The 16,637-nt window shown below is 43.0% G+C and overlaps 1 protein-coding gene across 2 annotated transcripts in view; it reads left to right on the forward strand.

Moving 5' to 3' along the window:
• The window catches only part of Kndc1 (kinase non-catalytic C-lobe domain containing 1), a 57,367-nt gene that overhangs the window by 13,876 nt on the left and 26,854 nt on the right, over nucleotides 1–16,637 (forward strand). For both annotated transcript variants that reach the window (XM_063245018.1, XM_003479802.5), the window contains exons 4-9: nucleotides 317–463; nucleotides 903–1,020; nucleotides 2,375–3,111; nucleotides 5,516–5,630; nucleotides 6,588–6,659; nucleotides 6,743–6,804. In XM_063245018.1, coding sequence (XP_063101088.1) covers nucleotides 317–463; nucleotides 903–1,020; nucleotides 2,375–3,111; nucleotides 5,516–5,630; nucleotides 6,588–6,659; nucleotides 6,743–6,804 — 1,251 coding nt within the window. The remainder of the gene's footprint in view (nucleotides 1–316; nucleotides 464–902; nucleotides 1,021–2,374; nucleotides 3,112–5,515; nucleotides 5,631–6,587; nucleotides 6,660–6,742; nucleotides 6,805–16,637) is intronic.

The following is a 16,637-nucleotide window of genomic DNA, read 5'->3' on the forward strand; positions in this document are numbered from 1 at the left end:
GAGACCATGGGTCACACACATACTCCACCTCCTTCTGAAAGGAATTACAACCTTGGTGAGGAGCTCATGCCCGCACTCTGTAGAGCCAGGTGGGGCTGAGATGTGGGAAGTGTAAAAGGGACTGGTGGGGCTATGGGGTCAATGAATACCCAGACCTGAGTGCTCATGGACTGGTGCCACTGTTTCCCCTGGGGATGATAGGTGCAGTGGGGCCAGTGCCCAGCAATATTGCAGGAGTGTCCTGAGTCAGTCCACAACAGGAAGTGGTTGCAGGCAGAGTTCCTAATGGTTCCTTGGTGCCTCTCTGGTGCTGCAGGCTCATATCTACTCTCTGGGGGCCACACTGAAGGCTGCCCTCGAGTATGTGACAGAGCCTGAGCTGGAACCCAAGCTAAGCCTGGACCTGGAGACACTACTGGGCCAGATGCAGGCAGAGGATCCCAGAGACCGGCCAGATCTGAAGGTAAACTAGAGGCCTAGACATCATCTGACTCCTGCCATGAGCTCAATGCCTGCACGCGCGCGCGCACACACACACACACACACACACATACACACACACACACACACACACACACACACACACACACACACACCACCTGGGGGCCCAGCAGCCTCACCAGAATTTTGCAGCATTGCAATTCTGTCTACACCAGGACTTGATTTTTATTACACATTTTTGTAATGAAGAGTTTTGACTTACAGTTACCATGGGCATAACTTTTCTGTAGTTCCAGGACGTCTTGTCTTTTATGGGAGAAGGTACACTGTGGTAGGCAGGTTGGGTGGCCCTGGGGACTGTCAGACACCACTACTTAGCTATATGCAGGGAGGCGGGTCTCAGGAGGGTGGGCCTCCTGCTGGTGAGTTTTCATTCCTGAAAGGTGTATGCGTGTCCCTAGAGCATCATAGCACTGTGTGAGGAGAAGATGAAGCCTATGTCCTCATGCCGCCTGTGCCGGAGTCTCTCAGCCATCGGCAGGAGGGTGCTATCCATCGAGTCCTTTGGAGCATTTCAGGGTAAGCACATGCATGACACATGTGCGTTCATACTTGTACATATACACACTTCTGCATATGTACATGCATTCACACATGTATGCACATATAGACAGTCTTATAGAATGCAAACTCAGTACACACATATACACATGCATGTGCAAAACACATATATGTACACACACCCACTAACAGAAGTGTGCACACAGAAGGCAGACATCAACACAGATACATGCACACTCACGCATATTCATACTAACACACATATCCTATAAATACCCACCACATTCATGATCACACACATTCAGATGAGATGCATGTATACTTCATATACGCATACTCACACTGTGTTCGCACTGTCCACATATGCAAATTCACAAGTGTCTGGCTGTACTACACACATTCACACTCTCATGCATACCACCTGCACTGTCATACATTCCACACATGTGTATACTATGTGCATTCTGGTATTTTCACACTCACACACCCACACATACTCAGTGACCACCAAGGAAACCTTGCAGTGCCATGCAATAAGTGAGGATCAGGATCAAGTCCAGTAGCACCTGAGGCTGGTGCTGCTCATCTGTCTTAGCTCGTCTCTGCTTTCTGGCAGAGGCCAAGGGCATACCACCATTGTTTTGCCTGCCTATACCACCCAATCTGGTAGACCTCCCTTTCTTAAGCTGTAGCTGCTGTGGTCTTATGTTCCATGACTCATATGAGTCTCAAGTCATCTCAGGAGCCTGAAAGGCCTCAGGGAAAAAAAAATGCTTGGGGCCACATGAGCATCCAGAACCTCACGGGGGCCAGAGGGTCCTCCTTGCCAAGGGTTACTGCAGCATTGCTCAGGCAACTACAGAGGGTGTTAACCTGGAGTGCAGAGCCGCTGTGAGAGGGACACAGTGCTGCTGAAGGGACTAGTGTCTGGAACTGCTCCCACTGAGGCATGTACACAAGAGTGCATGTCCCACAACTGGAGCCAGATTCACTTTCCTCCTTTGGGGATCATTTGTGTGATCACAATAGAAAAATGAGCTACTTTGGGATGAGATAATCAGATCAGTGAGGGCTAACCCCATGGGAAGCTCTGCCTGGTGGGGTGAGGGAAGCCCAGGATCCTGTCTGCTTGCAGCTTCTAATTAGCTGGATGACATGACAGGGCAGGCAGGCAGGCAGGACATCTCTGGACTTGCACCAAGGGAATGGTGAGGATTTGCAGGGTGGGCCAGGAGTCCCCACCTGTTAGACAGGTGCCCTAAGCACTTGTGGAGATGAATGGGGCAGAGTCAGAGTGGCTGTGGGAGTCACATGGGGTGTGGGACCCTGGTGCAGGATCCTCCATAGTAATCATATCATACCTTGTTCCCAGACATCAGCGAGAACACCTGGAAGGGGAGATATGCTCCAAGAAGTGTGGGGCCCAAGAGATCCCCTGGAGACCTCTGCGCTGACCCAGAGGCCCTGTCCACTTCTGAGAGCCAGACCCAGCCTCCTGCCCCCAGGGACCCAGAGCAGGAGGCCAACCCAGGCCCCAGGCCCCCACCCACTAAGCCACTGCTATCAGCCCCCATGAAAAATGGCGAGAACCCCAGCGGGGAGGGGCTGGCCAGCCTTGTTCTGGACACCACATCACTCCTTGGTGAGCCAGGCAGAGACATCCTGAAGAGGAACCGCCTGAGGAAGGTGCAGACGTTCCCCAGGCTGCTGTCTGAGGGCCCTGAGGCCAGTGCCCTCTGCCTGTCACTGACGAGCTCAAAAAACCAGCTAACTCTATCTGACTTCTTCTCCCCGGATCCCAGGAAGTTCCTTCTAGAGGGGAAAAATGGCCTTTCAAGCTTCAGGGCACAGTCCAAAAGCAGACTGTGTCCTGAGAGGGAACTGAGACTCCAGCGGGAGGAGGCACTGGGATCCAGCCACAACATAGACAGAGGGCCAGGGACCTTGGGACAACATGACACTTCATCCACTGACCAGGGGCCTGCAGAGAACACACCCTCGCCCCACCCTGCAGACCTTCAAGATGCAGGCCACGAAACCTGGACTCCTGAAGACACCAGGGGGATTCTGGAGGAAGGCAGGAAGACAGGAAGCACTGCATCAGAGCAGGTGGGTGGGCACTGCAAGGGCTGGGGAGTCAGGGTACAGCTGAGTACTGCAACCATGCTTCTCCAGGACCTCAGGGTTCAGTCAACACAAGGGTGGCACCACAGCCTTCACTGTTGCCTAATAATTTCAAAGTTTTCATCAAGCTCCCTGATTTGGTTTGATACTAGGGATCAAACCCTAGGGCTCTCAACCACTAAGCTACATTCTCAGCCTGTGTTTGTTTTTGTTTTGTGGAGATAGGGTCTCACTAAGTTACCTAGACAGAATTGAACTTTTGATACTCCTGCCTCAGCCTCAGCGCTGTGATTACAGGTGTATGCCATCATACCCAACAAGCTGCCATGTTTTTTAATACAGCTTGTGAGGCCAGCTGTCACTCCAGTATGAATTCAAGGTCAGAGCTTCTCCCCACAGCCTTCTGGAGGGTGGGATTCATCTCTGGACAATCCAGAAAGTAGCCACTCCCTCCAGCTTCCACCCTGCCCTATATGGCTCCAGCCCCACATACTTATGAACTGGCCCACCCAAGGCTTGACTGTCTACCCAGTGCAGGGTTACTCAGGGGCCCTGTTTCCTCAGTTCTAACCTCAGGGTCTTCCTTGTCCTGCTCTTCTGATTATTTTAAGTTAGAAGACAAACCAAGCATGGTATCACATGCCTGTAATCCCAACACTTTTCGAGGCTAAGGAAGGAGTCTAAATTGGAGCCCAAGCCAGGCAATTTAGTTATTAGGCAGATCCTGCCTCGAATAATAAAAAGGATACTTAGGATGCAAAGGCCCTGGGTTCAATTCCCAGAACCACACATGCACAAAATAATAATAATAATAGTAATAATAATGATAATAATAACAGTGGGATAGATTTGTGGTATGTGAAGAAAGCCTGGTAGAATCTGCACCTGGTTAGAAGCTTTGTCCACCCTAGAATTTGTGCAGCTGCCAGTACAGGGCCCCTTGGCAGGATGTGGTCTCCCTGGCCAGGGCAGGGTCTCTCCAGCCCAACACTATCCTTTATGAAAGACAGAGGGCTCTACTTGGAGTCAGCTGTCTGGGAGGATTGAGTTGCTCCTAGCCTTGTTATAGGTGATTAGAGTGGCCTCCAGCCAAGGATCCCTGAAGTGAGCCCTACCAAGTGGCAGTTAGTCAAGTATATAAGTAATCTTCTGAATTAGTCTGTTTTTCATTATTATAACAAAATACCTGAGGTGGGGTACTTCCTAAACAAAAAGAGGCTTACTTCGCCCACAGCAGTGGAGGTTTAAGGTTGAGGACTACACCTAGTGATGAATTCTTGCTGACAGAGTCCCAAGGTGGGAAAGGGCATCACATGGCAAGAGACAGGAAGCATGTGTCTCCTCTGATCTCTCTTCCTCTTCTTATGAAGTCACCGGGTGTCATGGGGGCTCCTTGCTTGTCACCTTATCCAGTCCTAATCACCTCCAGAGCCTTTACCTCTGTACACCATGGTCAGACCTGGTTCCCCCTTTAGTACCTCGCAGTGGGGTAAAATTCCAACACATGGACCCTTGGGGACATTCAGACCACATCCAAACTGCAACAACAAGCATGTTCCCCAAAACTTTAGAAAGTCACCCCAAAACTCTGTGCCCTGGTGTGTTCCTCAGGGCAAAGACAGCTGGGGCAGTGGTCCAAACAAATCTATTCACCAAGGTCTGAGCCCAAGGACAAAGGTGATGCTCCCTGTGACCCAAAGGACAAGAGGCAAGTGACTGCATAATTCATATGATCATTGTCTCTGTCACTTTCTCATCACAGAGACACTATTCAGCATCCACAGCTTAAAGGATAAAAGGCTTAGTTTGGCTCACAGTTTGTAGAGGTTTCAGTCCATAATGTGCTGGCTCTGAGGCTGAATGATATAATGGGAGGGTCTCTGCAGAGGAGAAGCTATTCACATCATGGTGACCAGGGAAACAGGTCAAGAGAGAAGCCACAAGGAAAATAAACCCATCCAGGCCACTCCCCAAGCGACCCACCTCATTCAACTCTGCCCCACCTCCTAACAGCTAGTCTCATAAATGATGCTACCTTTAACATGAGTGGAAAAATATCTTCTCAAGTCCTTACTTTTGGTTCTTTATAGTATGTTCTCAGAAGTGGACTTATTAGATCATAGGATAATTCTGCTTTGTTTCTTGAGGAATTGCCATTTTCTGTGGCAACTGCACCATTTTTCATTCCAACTAGCAGTGTGTAAGGGCTCCAGCATCCCTACAGCCTTACCCATGTTTGCTTTGACTTGGGGACATTCTTGTCCCTTCTAGCTGGAGTTCTGAGGACAGAGAGTAAAAGGATTCTCACCTATCATCCTCCAACAAAGTCCTCTCTGGGTATCAGGCCGGGTAGTGGTGTTCTCACCTGATGCTTCTCTCTCTCCCGCAGTGCCTGTCCCTTCAGGACCTCCTGTCCAAGCTGGGCCGACCTTTCAGGGAATACGAGCTCTGGGCCCTGTGCCTTGCCTGCCTCAGTGCACTTCAGAAGCACACAGAGCATCCAGGTGACGCGTATCACCTGCCCACCTGAGCTGGGCCAGGGTCAGCAGAGGAATGTTGGGTGGTGGTGTCCAACTGTGATCTAGAGCAGGGGTCATTACTCACACTTTGAGGCAGGAAAAGGGAGGTAGTGTCCACATTGCGGGTGGTGGAAGGCAGCATCTATGCTGTGTGCAAAAAGCAAAGGCCAAGCCCACCCACTGAAAGCTCCTCTGGTCTCAGCACAAGGAAGGGAGTGGGGATGCTTGTTATCTGTGGATCTGAATCAGATGATCCCTGCTATAAAGAGGAACAGGATAGCTCCAGCCCACACGTTCTCTACAGAGGTAGCAATGTTCCTGGGTATGGGGGCAGGAAGATTAGCTGTTGCACTGACTTGTGGTCCCCTTGAGCTGCATGTGCCAGATAGCAGGACAATGTGTGGTTCACCTGTGGTTTCACACTGCCATCGTCGTGACAAGGACAACTCTGTTAGAGGTGGAAAGGTAATCAGAGAAACACTGCCATCAGGCTCCAGTGAGCTGCTGCTCCCAAGCCACCCTGGGCACTGAGTCAGGATAGAATTTGAAACTGAGGAGGAGAGTGGACTTCCCAACCTCCCCCAGAATAACACTTTCCCTACGAGCAGTCACAACGTTGACCACACACTTCCCACCCCACCGTGGCCACTGCCCTGCCCTGTTCCTGGCTCATGGTGTGCACATTTCCTCCCCCTATTTTTCATCCCCAGCATGAAAGGGATAATATTGCTAGGTGACATTGGTGACCAGGACAGCTTTGACTGGTGGGGTAAAAGGGCCCATGCCTAGCCACTCTTGGCCAGTCTCCTGGCCCTCTGTGGAGGGAGGCTGCTCGCCAGCACAGGACCCATGCTCTGGTGTCTCCTGGGTGACCCTGGAGGATGGCATGCCCTGAGCAAGGTGTGCAGGCTATGCTAGTTCCTGACTTGCACTGTGTTGTAGCCTGCCTGTGCCTGGACAACGTGCTGGTGGCTGAGGATGGAACTGTGCTCTTCGGGCCACCCCCTGCCAACGGTGTGTACTGGGGTCATCCTCGGGACAGTTCTAGCATCCACTGGCCAGGCATGAAAGAAACTAAGCTGGTTTTTTTCTCCTAGGCTCCTACAACTCCTTCTTTCTGGCTCCCGAGGTGGCAGAGGAAAAGTTGGTGACAGAAAAGGTAACTAGCCCTGTCTTTTCCTTCAGTCTTTGTGCCCGAGCCTCAGTGATGCCCACATGCTTTTCTGTCCAGTGTGCCCCAGGAGTGATGGGTCCCCAATACAGGACCCATGTCCGGAGCCTAGGCCCTGCCTGGCAGGTGGCCATGGACAGCACCTTCTCTAAGGGTGGCAGGTGTGGCCCTGGTAGAGTTTCCCTGGGCAGGATGAACCATGTATTCTAGAGCTGCCCTTCTGACTTAGGAGGACTGAGGTCTGAATTTCAGGAACACTTTCATGGCATTTGTTGTACACACCCATCACTAAAGGATTTTACATCCTTTGTTACATTCAAAACTGAGAGGAACTGGAACTGGAGGGTAATCTGTCCCTGCTCCTCTAAAAAACTTGGATTCACCCACAAGGGAGAAGAGACATACTGTGAAGGACGAGTGGGGCATGAGAGCCCTGTGATTTCTTTTGCCTCATGCATGGTGATCTGGGAAATTCGAGTGGGTAGAAATAAAGGAAGCTCCACAAAAGCCTGTCTGTCTAGCCAGAGGACCAGGAAAGAGCCAGTGTCTGTAGACATAGGCTCCCTGCATCAGCCAAACACCACAGAATGCTGTGGCCCAACCCACCCAGCAGAAGACTGAGAGTGGGATTTGGACTCAGCCTCACATAGAAGGTTATGGGTACCAAGGCCACTCACAGCCATGTGGTGACAGAGGAGGTTGGATGGGGCAGAATCTTACAACATGAAAATCTTTAGGCGCCTGCCATCTGCCATACAAAGAGCCAAGAAGATCTCAAACAGCATGAGAAAAGGCAGTGCCAATCCCAAGAAGACAGAAATGTTAGATATAACTGAAAAAGATTTCAAAGCAACCATCATAAAAATGCCTCAATGAGCAATCATAAGCACACATGAAACAAAAATGAAAAAAAGATAGAAAAAGTCTCAGCAAAGAAATAGAAGATAAAAAGAAAAACTAAATAGTACCGTTTTTAAAAAAGAAGCAAGAATTTAAAAATGCAACCATTTTTTAAAAAAGTATTTTGAGAACTGGATTTTTTTTTAAAACACAGTCCCACAGAAGTTGTAGCTCAGTGGATGAGAGCTTCCCTGGCATGCACAAGGCCCTGGGATCAGTTCCTGCACTGCAGGAAAAGGCCTCTATGGTTAGGCTTACTAGAGAAGGCAGAGGAAAGAATGGGTGAGGTGGACAATAGAACCATGACAGTTACACAAGTTGGACCAGAGAGAAAAACCATAAGCAAAAATGAACCGGGCCTGAGGAGCTTATGGGGCTGTAACAAAAGATTTGATATTTATATCATAATCCTGGAGGAAAAAGAGAAGGAGAATAGAGGACAAAAAGTACTCGAAGCCAGGAGTGGTGACTCATGCCTGTATCCCAGCACTTGGGAGGCTGAGGCAAGAGAATTGCCATGAGTTCCAGGCCAGGGAGGGGAGGAGAGGGGAGGGGAAGGGAGGAGAGGGGAGGGGAGGACAGGACAGGACAGGACAGGACAGGACAGGACAGGACAGGACGGGAAAGGAACGGAACAGGGAGGGGAGGGGAGGGGAGGGGAGGGGAGGGGAGAGGAGAGGAGAGGAGAGGAGAAAGTATTTGAAGAAATCATGGAGGAAAACTTCCATTATGGCCAAGAACATAAACCTATAGTCTAAAGAAGCCAAGAAAACCCCAAATAGGATAAATCCAAAGAAATCCACACCAAGATACACACACCATAGTTAAACCTCTGCAAAAAAAAAAAAAAAAAGACACAGTAGTGGGGGAATCGTAGCATACATATGGGGGAAAATTCAAATGGCAGATTTTTTATTAGCAATCTTAGAGACTGAGAGGAAGTATAAAAATATCCTTCAAACATGGAGATAATGTCAAGATTCTCAGATGAAGGGAAACTAGGAATTTGTTGCCAGATCTGCCCTAGAAGAATGAGTACTAGAGCTCTTTAAAGAGAAAGTAAATGAATATCAAAATACCAAGAAGCAAAAATATGTATAAATATAAAAGGCTTCCTAAAATTTTTATTAGTACATGTTAGTACATAATAATTACATTCATTGTAGGGAAAAGATACAGGTACATAACACATCTCAACTATTTTTCTCTTCTTTCCCTCCCCCACCACCCTCCTGGCCACCTTTTCTTTTATTGCTGTCACCAGATTCATTTACTTACCTTATAAATCATTATAAAGTTAATTATCACTGAATGTGGAGGTACATGCTGTAGTCCTAACACTTGGGAGGCTGAGGCAGGAGGATCACTGTGACTTTGAAGCCAACCTGGGCTAAATAGTGAGTTCACAGTCAGGCTGAACTACAAAGCAAAACGCTTCCAGAAAAGAGCGAGAGACAGTGGGAGAGGAAGAGGGAGAGAAAGTTAGTTAACTGTCATGTATACACATTAATAACCAGGTTAAGGGACCAAAAACACATAAATCAAGGTACACTTTTAATATATTTTCCTCGCTACATTACAATAACTGTCTCTTTTATACTTTATATTGCACTTTATATATTTTCTCATATAAAAGAAACCGTATAATAGTCAAGCTTATCTGTTTGATTTACTTCATTTAACATTATGGTCTCAAGGCGCTTCCATTTTCCTATGACTCCATTTACCCTTCTTAATGGCAGACCATTGTGTATAAATACAGACCTTCATCCATTGGTCTGTTGATGGACACTTTCAGTATTTAGATATTATTAACTGTGCTACTAGAAACACAGTATGCATACATCAGTGTGGTGTGATGTCTTTAACTCTTTGGGGGAGATACCTATGGAGAATATCAGGGTCAAATAGAATTTCTGTTTTAATGTACTGATTGTATCAGTTTATACTCCCACCGACAATGAAGAAAGGCTCTCTCTTCCCCACAACCTTGCCAGAGTTTGTTACTGACTGATTTCCTGATGATAGCCATTGTTTCTGGAGTGAAATGGAATCACAATGTAGTTTTATTTGCATTTCCTGGACGAACACAGTGTTGAACATTTTTTCATGTATTTCTTGACCATTTGTACTTCTTTGGTGAGAACTGTCTGTTCATATCAGATACCCATTGTTTGACTGTGTCTTAAATTTGGGAGAGTTTAATTTTTTAGTTATTTATATTTCTAGATATTTGCCCTCTGTCTGACAAGTAGCTAGCAAAAAGGTTTTTCCTTCCTGTAGGTTGTCTCTTCACTCTGTTGACGGTTTCCTTCACTGTGCAGAAGCTTTTTAAGGCCAAGTGTGGTGGCCCACACCTGTAATCCCAGCACACCAGAGGCTGAGCCAAAAGGATCACTATGAGTTCAAGGCTGGCCTGGGCTATGTAGTGAGTTCAAGACCAGCCTGAACGACACAGAAAGACCCTGTCTCAAAAAAAAAAAAAGAAAGAAAAAAGAAAAGAAGCTTTTAAATTTGATGGGATTGCATTTACTGATTCTTGGCACTATTTCTTGTGCAACTGGAATTCTGCTCAGAAAGTCTTTGCTTACACATACGGCTTTGAGTATTTTACATGTTACATCATTCAGCAGATTAAGTGTTTCTGTTCTAATGTTTAGATCTTTGATCTCTTTTGTTTTAGTTTAGTGCATGGTGACAGATCTCAGTCTAGGCTCAGCCTTTAGCATATGGAGAGCCAGTTTTTTTTAGCACTGTTTGTTAAAGATAACACAGTGAAAAATAAGGCAGTTTAATGTGCCTGGAGTTGTTTCTGCATCTTCTATTCTGTTCCATTAATCCACATATCTGATTTTTTGTTTGGGGGGATTGTTTGCTTTTAGTTTTGGGGGTGTGTCTGTCTGTCTATCTGTGGGTTTCTAGTACTATACTGCAGCTTTGCAGTATAATTTGAAGTCTGGGATCCTAATACCTCCTTGCTCTTGTTATCTAGAATTGTTTTTTCTGTTCTAGGCCTCTTCTGGTTCCCTTTGACTTTTACACGTGTTTTCTCTAGTTTTGTAAGGAATGCTAGTGGTATCTTGGTTAGGATGGTGTTAAATCTGTATAACACTTTTGAGATTATGGCCAGTTTGACTACATTGGCTCCGCCTGTTCAGGAATGAGGGGATATCTTTGCATTTTCTAATATTCTCTTCAATCTTTTTTCAGAATATTGTCGTTTTCATTGTAGAGCTCTTTCACTTCCTTGGTTCAGTTAATTTCTAAATATTTCATTTTCTTTGATACTATTATTAAATGTGTTGTTTCTCTAATGACTCTCTTAATGAATATGTTATTGATATACAGGAACACTATTGATTTTTGAGCGTGGATTTTGTATCCAGCTATATTACCAAATTTGGTTATTAATTCTAGGAGGCCTTTGGTGGAGTTTTGGAGTCTTTTATATAGAGAATCTCGTCATCTGTAAATAATAATTCAGCTTCTTCCTTTCCTACCCATGTTCCTTTTATTTCTTTCTCTTGTCTAATTGTTCCGGATAATAATTTGAGAACTACATTGAACAGCAGTGGTGATAGAAAATATTTTCTTTTCTTTCTGATTTTAGAGGGAAGGTTTTCCGCTTCAGTTTAATATGATGTTGGCTGCTGGTTTGACATTGATGGCTTTTATTAGGTTGAGATAAATACCTTCTGTTCCTATTTTTTCAGGGTTTTTATCATGAATGGATGTTGGATTTTGTCAAATGCTTTTTTTGCCTATAGTGAAGTGATCATGTAATTGTTGTCCTTGCTTCTATTTATGTGGTATAGTACATTTATTGATTTGCATGTGTCAAGTCATCCTTATATCCCTGAAATGTATTCTATTTAGTCATGACATAAGATCTTTTTGATGCTTTGCTGCATTCTGTTTGTTGTGCCTTACTGAGGATTTTTGCATCTGGTATGACTTGCATCTAGATGTCCCCCCACAGTCTCATGTAGTCATCGGGGACACTTTTTGATGATGGATCTAGCGTGTGTGAATGAATGTGAATTAAGGATGTTACACTGGAATTAAGGATATGTGGTGCTAGATAAGTCCATTCATTGGTTTATCACGGTTGTGGGTGTAGGTAATGGAAAGACCCACCTTTGGTGTGGATGGTACCACTCAAAAGACTTGTAGCATGAATGTTATAAAAGGGAAAGAGAGGCTCACTGCTTTGCTGCTTACTGCTTTTGCTGCCTTCTGCCTGCCATGGCATGAACTGTTATTTCTCTTCTGTGACTTCCCTTTACCATGCAGCTTGCTTGGGAGCCAGGTGACTATGGATTGAAACTGTCATAGACTCTGAACTGAAATAAACCTTTCCTCCTTTACTGTGTCAGGTATTTTATCTCATGATAAAAAAAAAAAAAGTAACTATGGAGCTGGGGATTTAGCTCTGCGGCATAAGCACCTGCCTTGCAAGCAGACGGTCGTGAGTTCGATCCCCGGTACCGATAAAAATGAAAAAAAAAAAAAAAAAAGTAACTAAGACAGCTCTGATGTTCATTAAGGAGACTGGCCTATAGTTCTGTTTGTTTTTTTTTTTTATTGAGTCCTCTGGTTTTGGAATCAGGATAGTACTTATTTCTAGGAATGACTTTGGGAATACTGCTTTACTGTATGTTTCATTAAAGAGTTTGAGGAATATCAATGTTAGATGTTCTCTAAAATTTTTGCAGAATTCAATATTAAATCTTTCAGGACCAGGGCTTTTAATTGGTAGTTTGGATTTTTTTTTAATGTTTCACTTTCACTGAATGATACTAGGTTATTTGGAAGTTTTATATCTTAGAGGTTCAGCTTTGGTAGTCCATATGTACATAGGAATTTATGCATTTCTTCTACATTTTTCATTTTATTTTATTTTATTAAAGTATAGGTTTTCAAAGTAGCAGTAATCTTCTGGATTGGGGCAGAATCTGTTGTGATTTTGCCTTTGTAATTTCTAATTGCATGGATTTGGGTCTGTTCTTATTTTGGTAAGATTGGCTAAAAGTTTATCTATTTTGTTTACTCTTTCAAAGAACAACTCTTCAAATAATTGACTTTTTGTATTTTTTAGGCTCAATTGCATTAATTTCTGCTCTGATCTTTGTAATTTCCTTCCTCATACTAGCTTGGGTTATTCTTTTTTCTCTAGGACTATGAGATGCATTATTAGGTTGAGCTTGCTGTGTTTTTGTAATGTGGAAATTCACTGCTGTAAACATTCCTCATAGAACTGTTTTCACTGTGTCCCACAGGTTCCTGTATGTCATACTTCTCGCACTACATCACTTGATCATAAAAATTTGTCAGAATTTCTTCTTTAATTTAGTCTGCCTCCTATTGATTATTCAAGAAGATATTATTTAATTTCCATGTGTTTGTATGGTTTCTGTGCTGCCTTTTACCATTGAGTTCTAGTTTCATTGCACTATGATCCGATAATATGCATGGAGTAATTTGGATACTTTTGCATTTGTGTAATATAATATAGGTCTATTCTTGAGAAGTCTCATGCGCTGCTGAGAAGAATGTATATTCTGTTAATGTTGGGTAGAACCCGCTATAGATATTTATTTGTTTAAAGGTCTGATATTTCTTTGTTGATTTCTTTTTTTATCTAGTTGATCTGTCCATTTGTGAAAGTGAGGTATTGAGGTCCCCATAAGTTGTATGGGTGTTTATCTGATTTTTTATGTCCATCAGCTTTATAATTCAAGTTGGCCTTACACTCAAAATCAGGCTGACTTTGAACTCACAGCAATCCTCCTGCCCAACCTCCTGAGTTCTGGGATTACAGGAATGTACCATCATACCAAGCCTTCAGTGTTTATTTTATGAAGTTGTGTGTACCAGTGCTTGGTGCATACATGTTTATAATTATTAACTCTTCCTATTGTAAAAGGCTTTCTCTTGAGTGTTCTAAATTATTAAGTCTTTTGTTGTATGGCTTTTAGTTTGATTTGGTGTGTGTCTGTGTGTGTGTGTGTGTGTGTGTGTGTGTGTGTGTGTTGCTTTGCTTTGCTTTGCTTTGTTTTGTTTTGTTTTGCCTTTGCTTTCCTTCCCTTCCCTTCCCTTTTCATCCCTTTCCTTTTGAGACAAGTTTTTACTATTGAAGCCCAGGCTGACTCAAACTCTCAATCTACCTCCTCAGCCTCCCAAGTACTGGAATTACAGGCATGCCTAGCTCTGAACTATGTTTTATGGTCAAAGCAAAATTTATAACAGTTTAATGTGATTATAAATGTAGATAAAGGAAATATTTAAAACAAATATGCTGGGGGCCAGGGATTTAGCTAAGTGGTTAAGAATCTGCCTGCGAAGCATGAGGTAGTGAGTTCAATCTCCAGTACACCAAAAACAAAACAAAACAAACAAATAAAACAAACATGCTGCAAGTCAGAGAAGGTAACAGGGTAGAGAGGGTGGTATATAAATTGCTGAAGTATTGACATCTGTCCACTGTGATAAATTATGTTTGTGATATAGTTATGTTCATATCAATAGAACCTCTAAAAAAACTGCTGATTACACACAGATTTCCACTAATAGTATATAAACAAATAAAAATGAAATTGGATGGAGAGAAAAGACAGAAGACACAAATGATCGGGAATGACAGAAGGGACACCTTCATAGACATGCAGACATGGAGAAGATTGTAAGAGAGCACCACAGACTGTTCACACAAACATGCTGATGACTTGGATGAAGTCGGCCAATTCTCCAAACACACAAAAATACCATCACACACTATAGATCATTTAAACAATCTATGACTATTGAAGAAATTGAATTTATAGTATTAAAACTTTCCAGGACAGCTTCCTAGTTCCAGATGGTTTCACTACAAAATTATAGCACATGTTTAAGGAAAAATTAACACCAGTTCTGCAGTCTTTTTCCAAAAGCAGAAAAAGAAAAATGCTTCGTAATTTGTTGATGCTAGTATCACCCTGACTTCCAAATTAAATGAAGTATCCAAAAATATAGTACCTCTTATGAATATGAAGGCAAAAATCTTCAAAATATATGCAAATAGAATTCAACTACACATAAAAATAATTATGTAGCATGACAAAGTGGAGTTTATTCCAAGGATGCACATCTGGTCCAATATTTGAAAATCAGTATAGTCTAACATTGTAACTGGTTAGAGAAGAAAAGTCCCATGATCATATTAATTAATGTAGAAAAAGTGCTGGACAAAATTTAACACCCATTCATCATTTTTTAAAAAATTTTCAAGAAAAACAGAATAAACTTTCTCAACTTAGTAAAAAAAATGTACAAAATAAATAAAATCACCTTACTGCTGATGTTACACTTAATGATTAAAGACTGAAAGCTTCTCCCTAAGATAAGAGCAAGGCAAAGGTTCACTCTCACTCCTGTAAGTCAAGCTCTAGCCTCTGTACTAGAAAAGTAACTAAAAAGCATGAAAACTAAGACAAAGGAAATAAGACTATAAGTGACATAATTGCCTATATAGGAAATCCCAAGAACTCCACCAAAAAATACTCTCCCAGGACTTATAAGTAAATTTTTCAGGGTCACAAAGATGAAACATAAGTATTCAAAAATTGATTGTATTAATAAAAATTAACAATTTCAATAAGTTTACAGTCACTTCAAAATATACTAGGGTTAGACAAATACTTCAGTGATATAATGTTCATCTAACGTGTGTAAGGCCTTGAGTTCAATCCCTAGAACCACGAAAAATAAAATTAAAAACTTAGATATAAGTATAGCATTACAGGATAATACTGACAAAAGAAATCAAAGAAAAATTCAGAATAAAGAGCTAAGGAGAGTTCCTAGACATGACATCAAAAGCACTATGTACAGCTATTTCACAAAAGACAGTGCATTGACGGTAAATTGAACTTTATCCAAATTTAAAAGTGACTAAATCTGGTTTTTCTGATTCAATAGTTGAAAATCAATTAATGCAATAAATCACATCAATATACTAAAGAACAAAAACCATGTTCATACCCATAATGCTAAGTTTTTGACAAAACTCACCATCCATTCACAACAAAAACTTTCAGTAAAGTAAGAATAGAAGAGAATTTCCGTAGCTTGATAAAGAACAGGTACAAGAAACTAATTGGTAACATCATAATTCATTATGAGAAACCTGAAGCTTTCCCTTTAAGATCAAGAACAAAACTGGGATATCCCTTCCCACCCTTTTTCAGTGTCATACTAGAAGTCCTAGGTAGCACAGTAGATAAGAAAGAAAATAAAAAGTACAATACAGACTGAGAGGAAAGAAACAGAACGGTCATTCATAGAACAGATTGTATTGTCTATGCAGAAATTTAACAAAACAACCTGAGCTCTGTGCACAACCCTCTAATCCCAGCACTGAGAGAGACTGAGTGAATATATTGCTGGCTTAGAGAAACCTCTGGGACAGCACTCCATGAAGGAGCCCTCGCACTGCAGCATTTCTGGTGATACCTCGGAGCCGCCCTAGATTCAGTAGCATCGGAGATACTTCCTGGCCGTGGCTGTCTGAGCACGGTGTGCGTGTTACTTTTGAAATACTCTTTATGAAGAAGAAAACTGCATGGCTTTGCTCTGTAACGAGCTATGACATGGTATCACCAACACAGTTCTAAAGGCATGAAAAGTGTTTGTAGTTAAAAGATTCCCCGGTCAACTTTTGTTTGTGAATTACTCATAGGACTGTTTAAGGATTTTGAAGACATCAGATCTGCAGTGTTATGGAAGAAGGATATTTACTTATTATTTCACATCTTTCTATTCTATGTGCATTTTTAATCATATCTGCTTGCACTTTTATTTAAAATATATGCTGGAAAAAAAAAGAAGATTTCAACAATTTGCATGAAATGGCTAGCTGGGCACTCCTAACATGCAAATCG

The sequence above is a fragment of the Cavia porcellus genome, unplaced genomic scaffold (genome assembly GCF_034190915.1).
Source record: "Cavia porcellus strain 051 isolate PalLab524CR breed Dunkin Hartley unplaced genomic scaffold, mCavPor4.1 scaffold_2, whole genome shotgun sequence".
Lineage (NCBI taxonomy): Eukaryota > Metazoa > Chordata > Mammalia > Rodentia > Caviidae > Cavia > Cavia porcellus.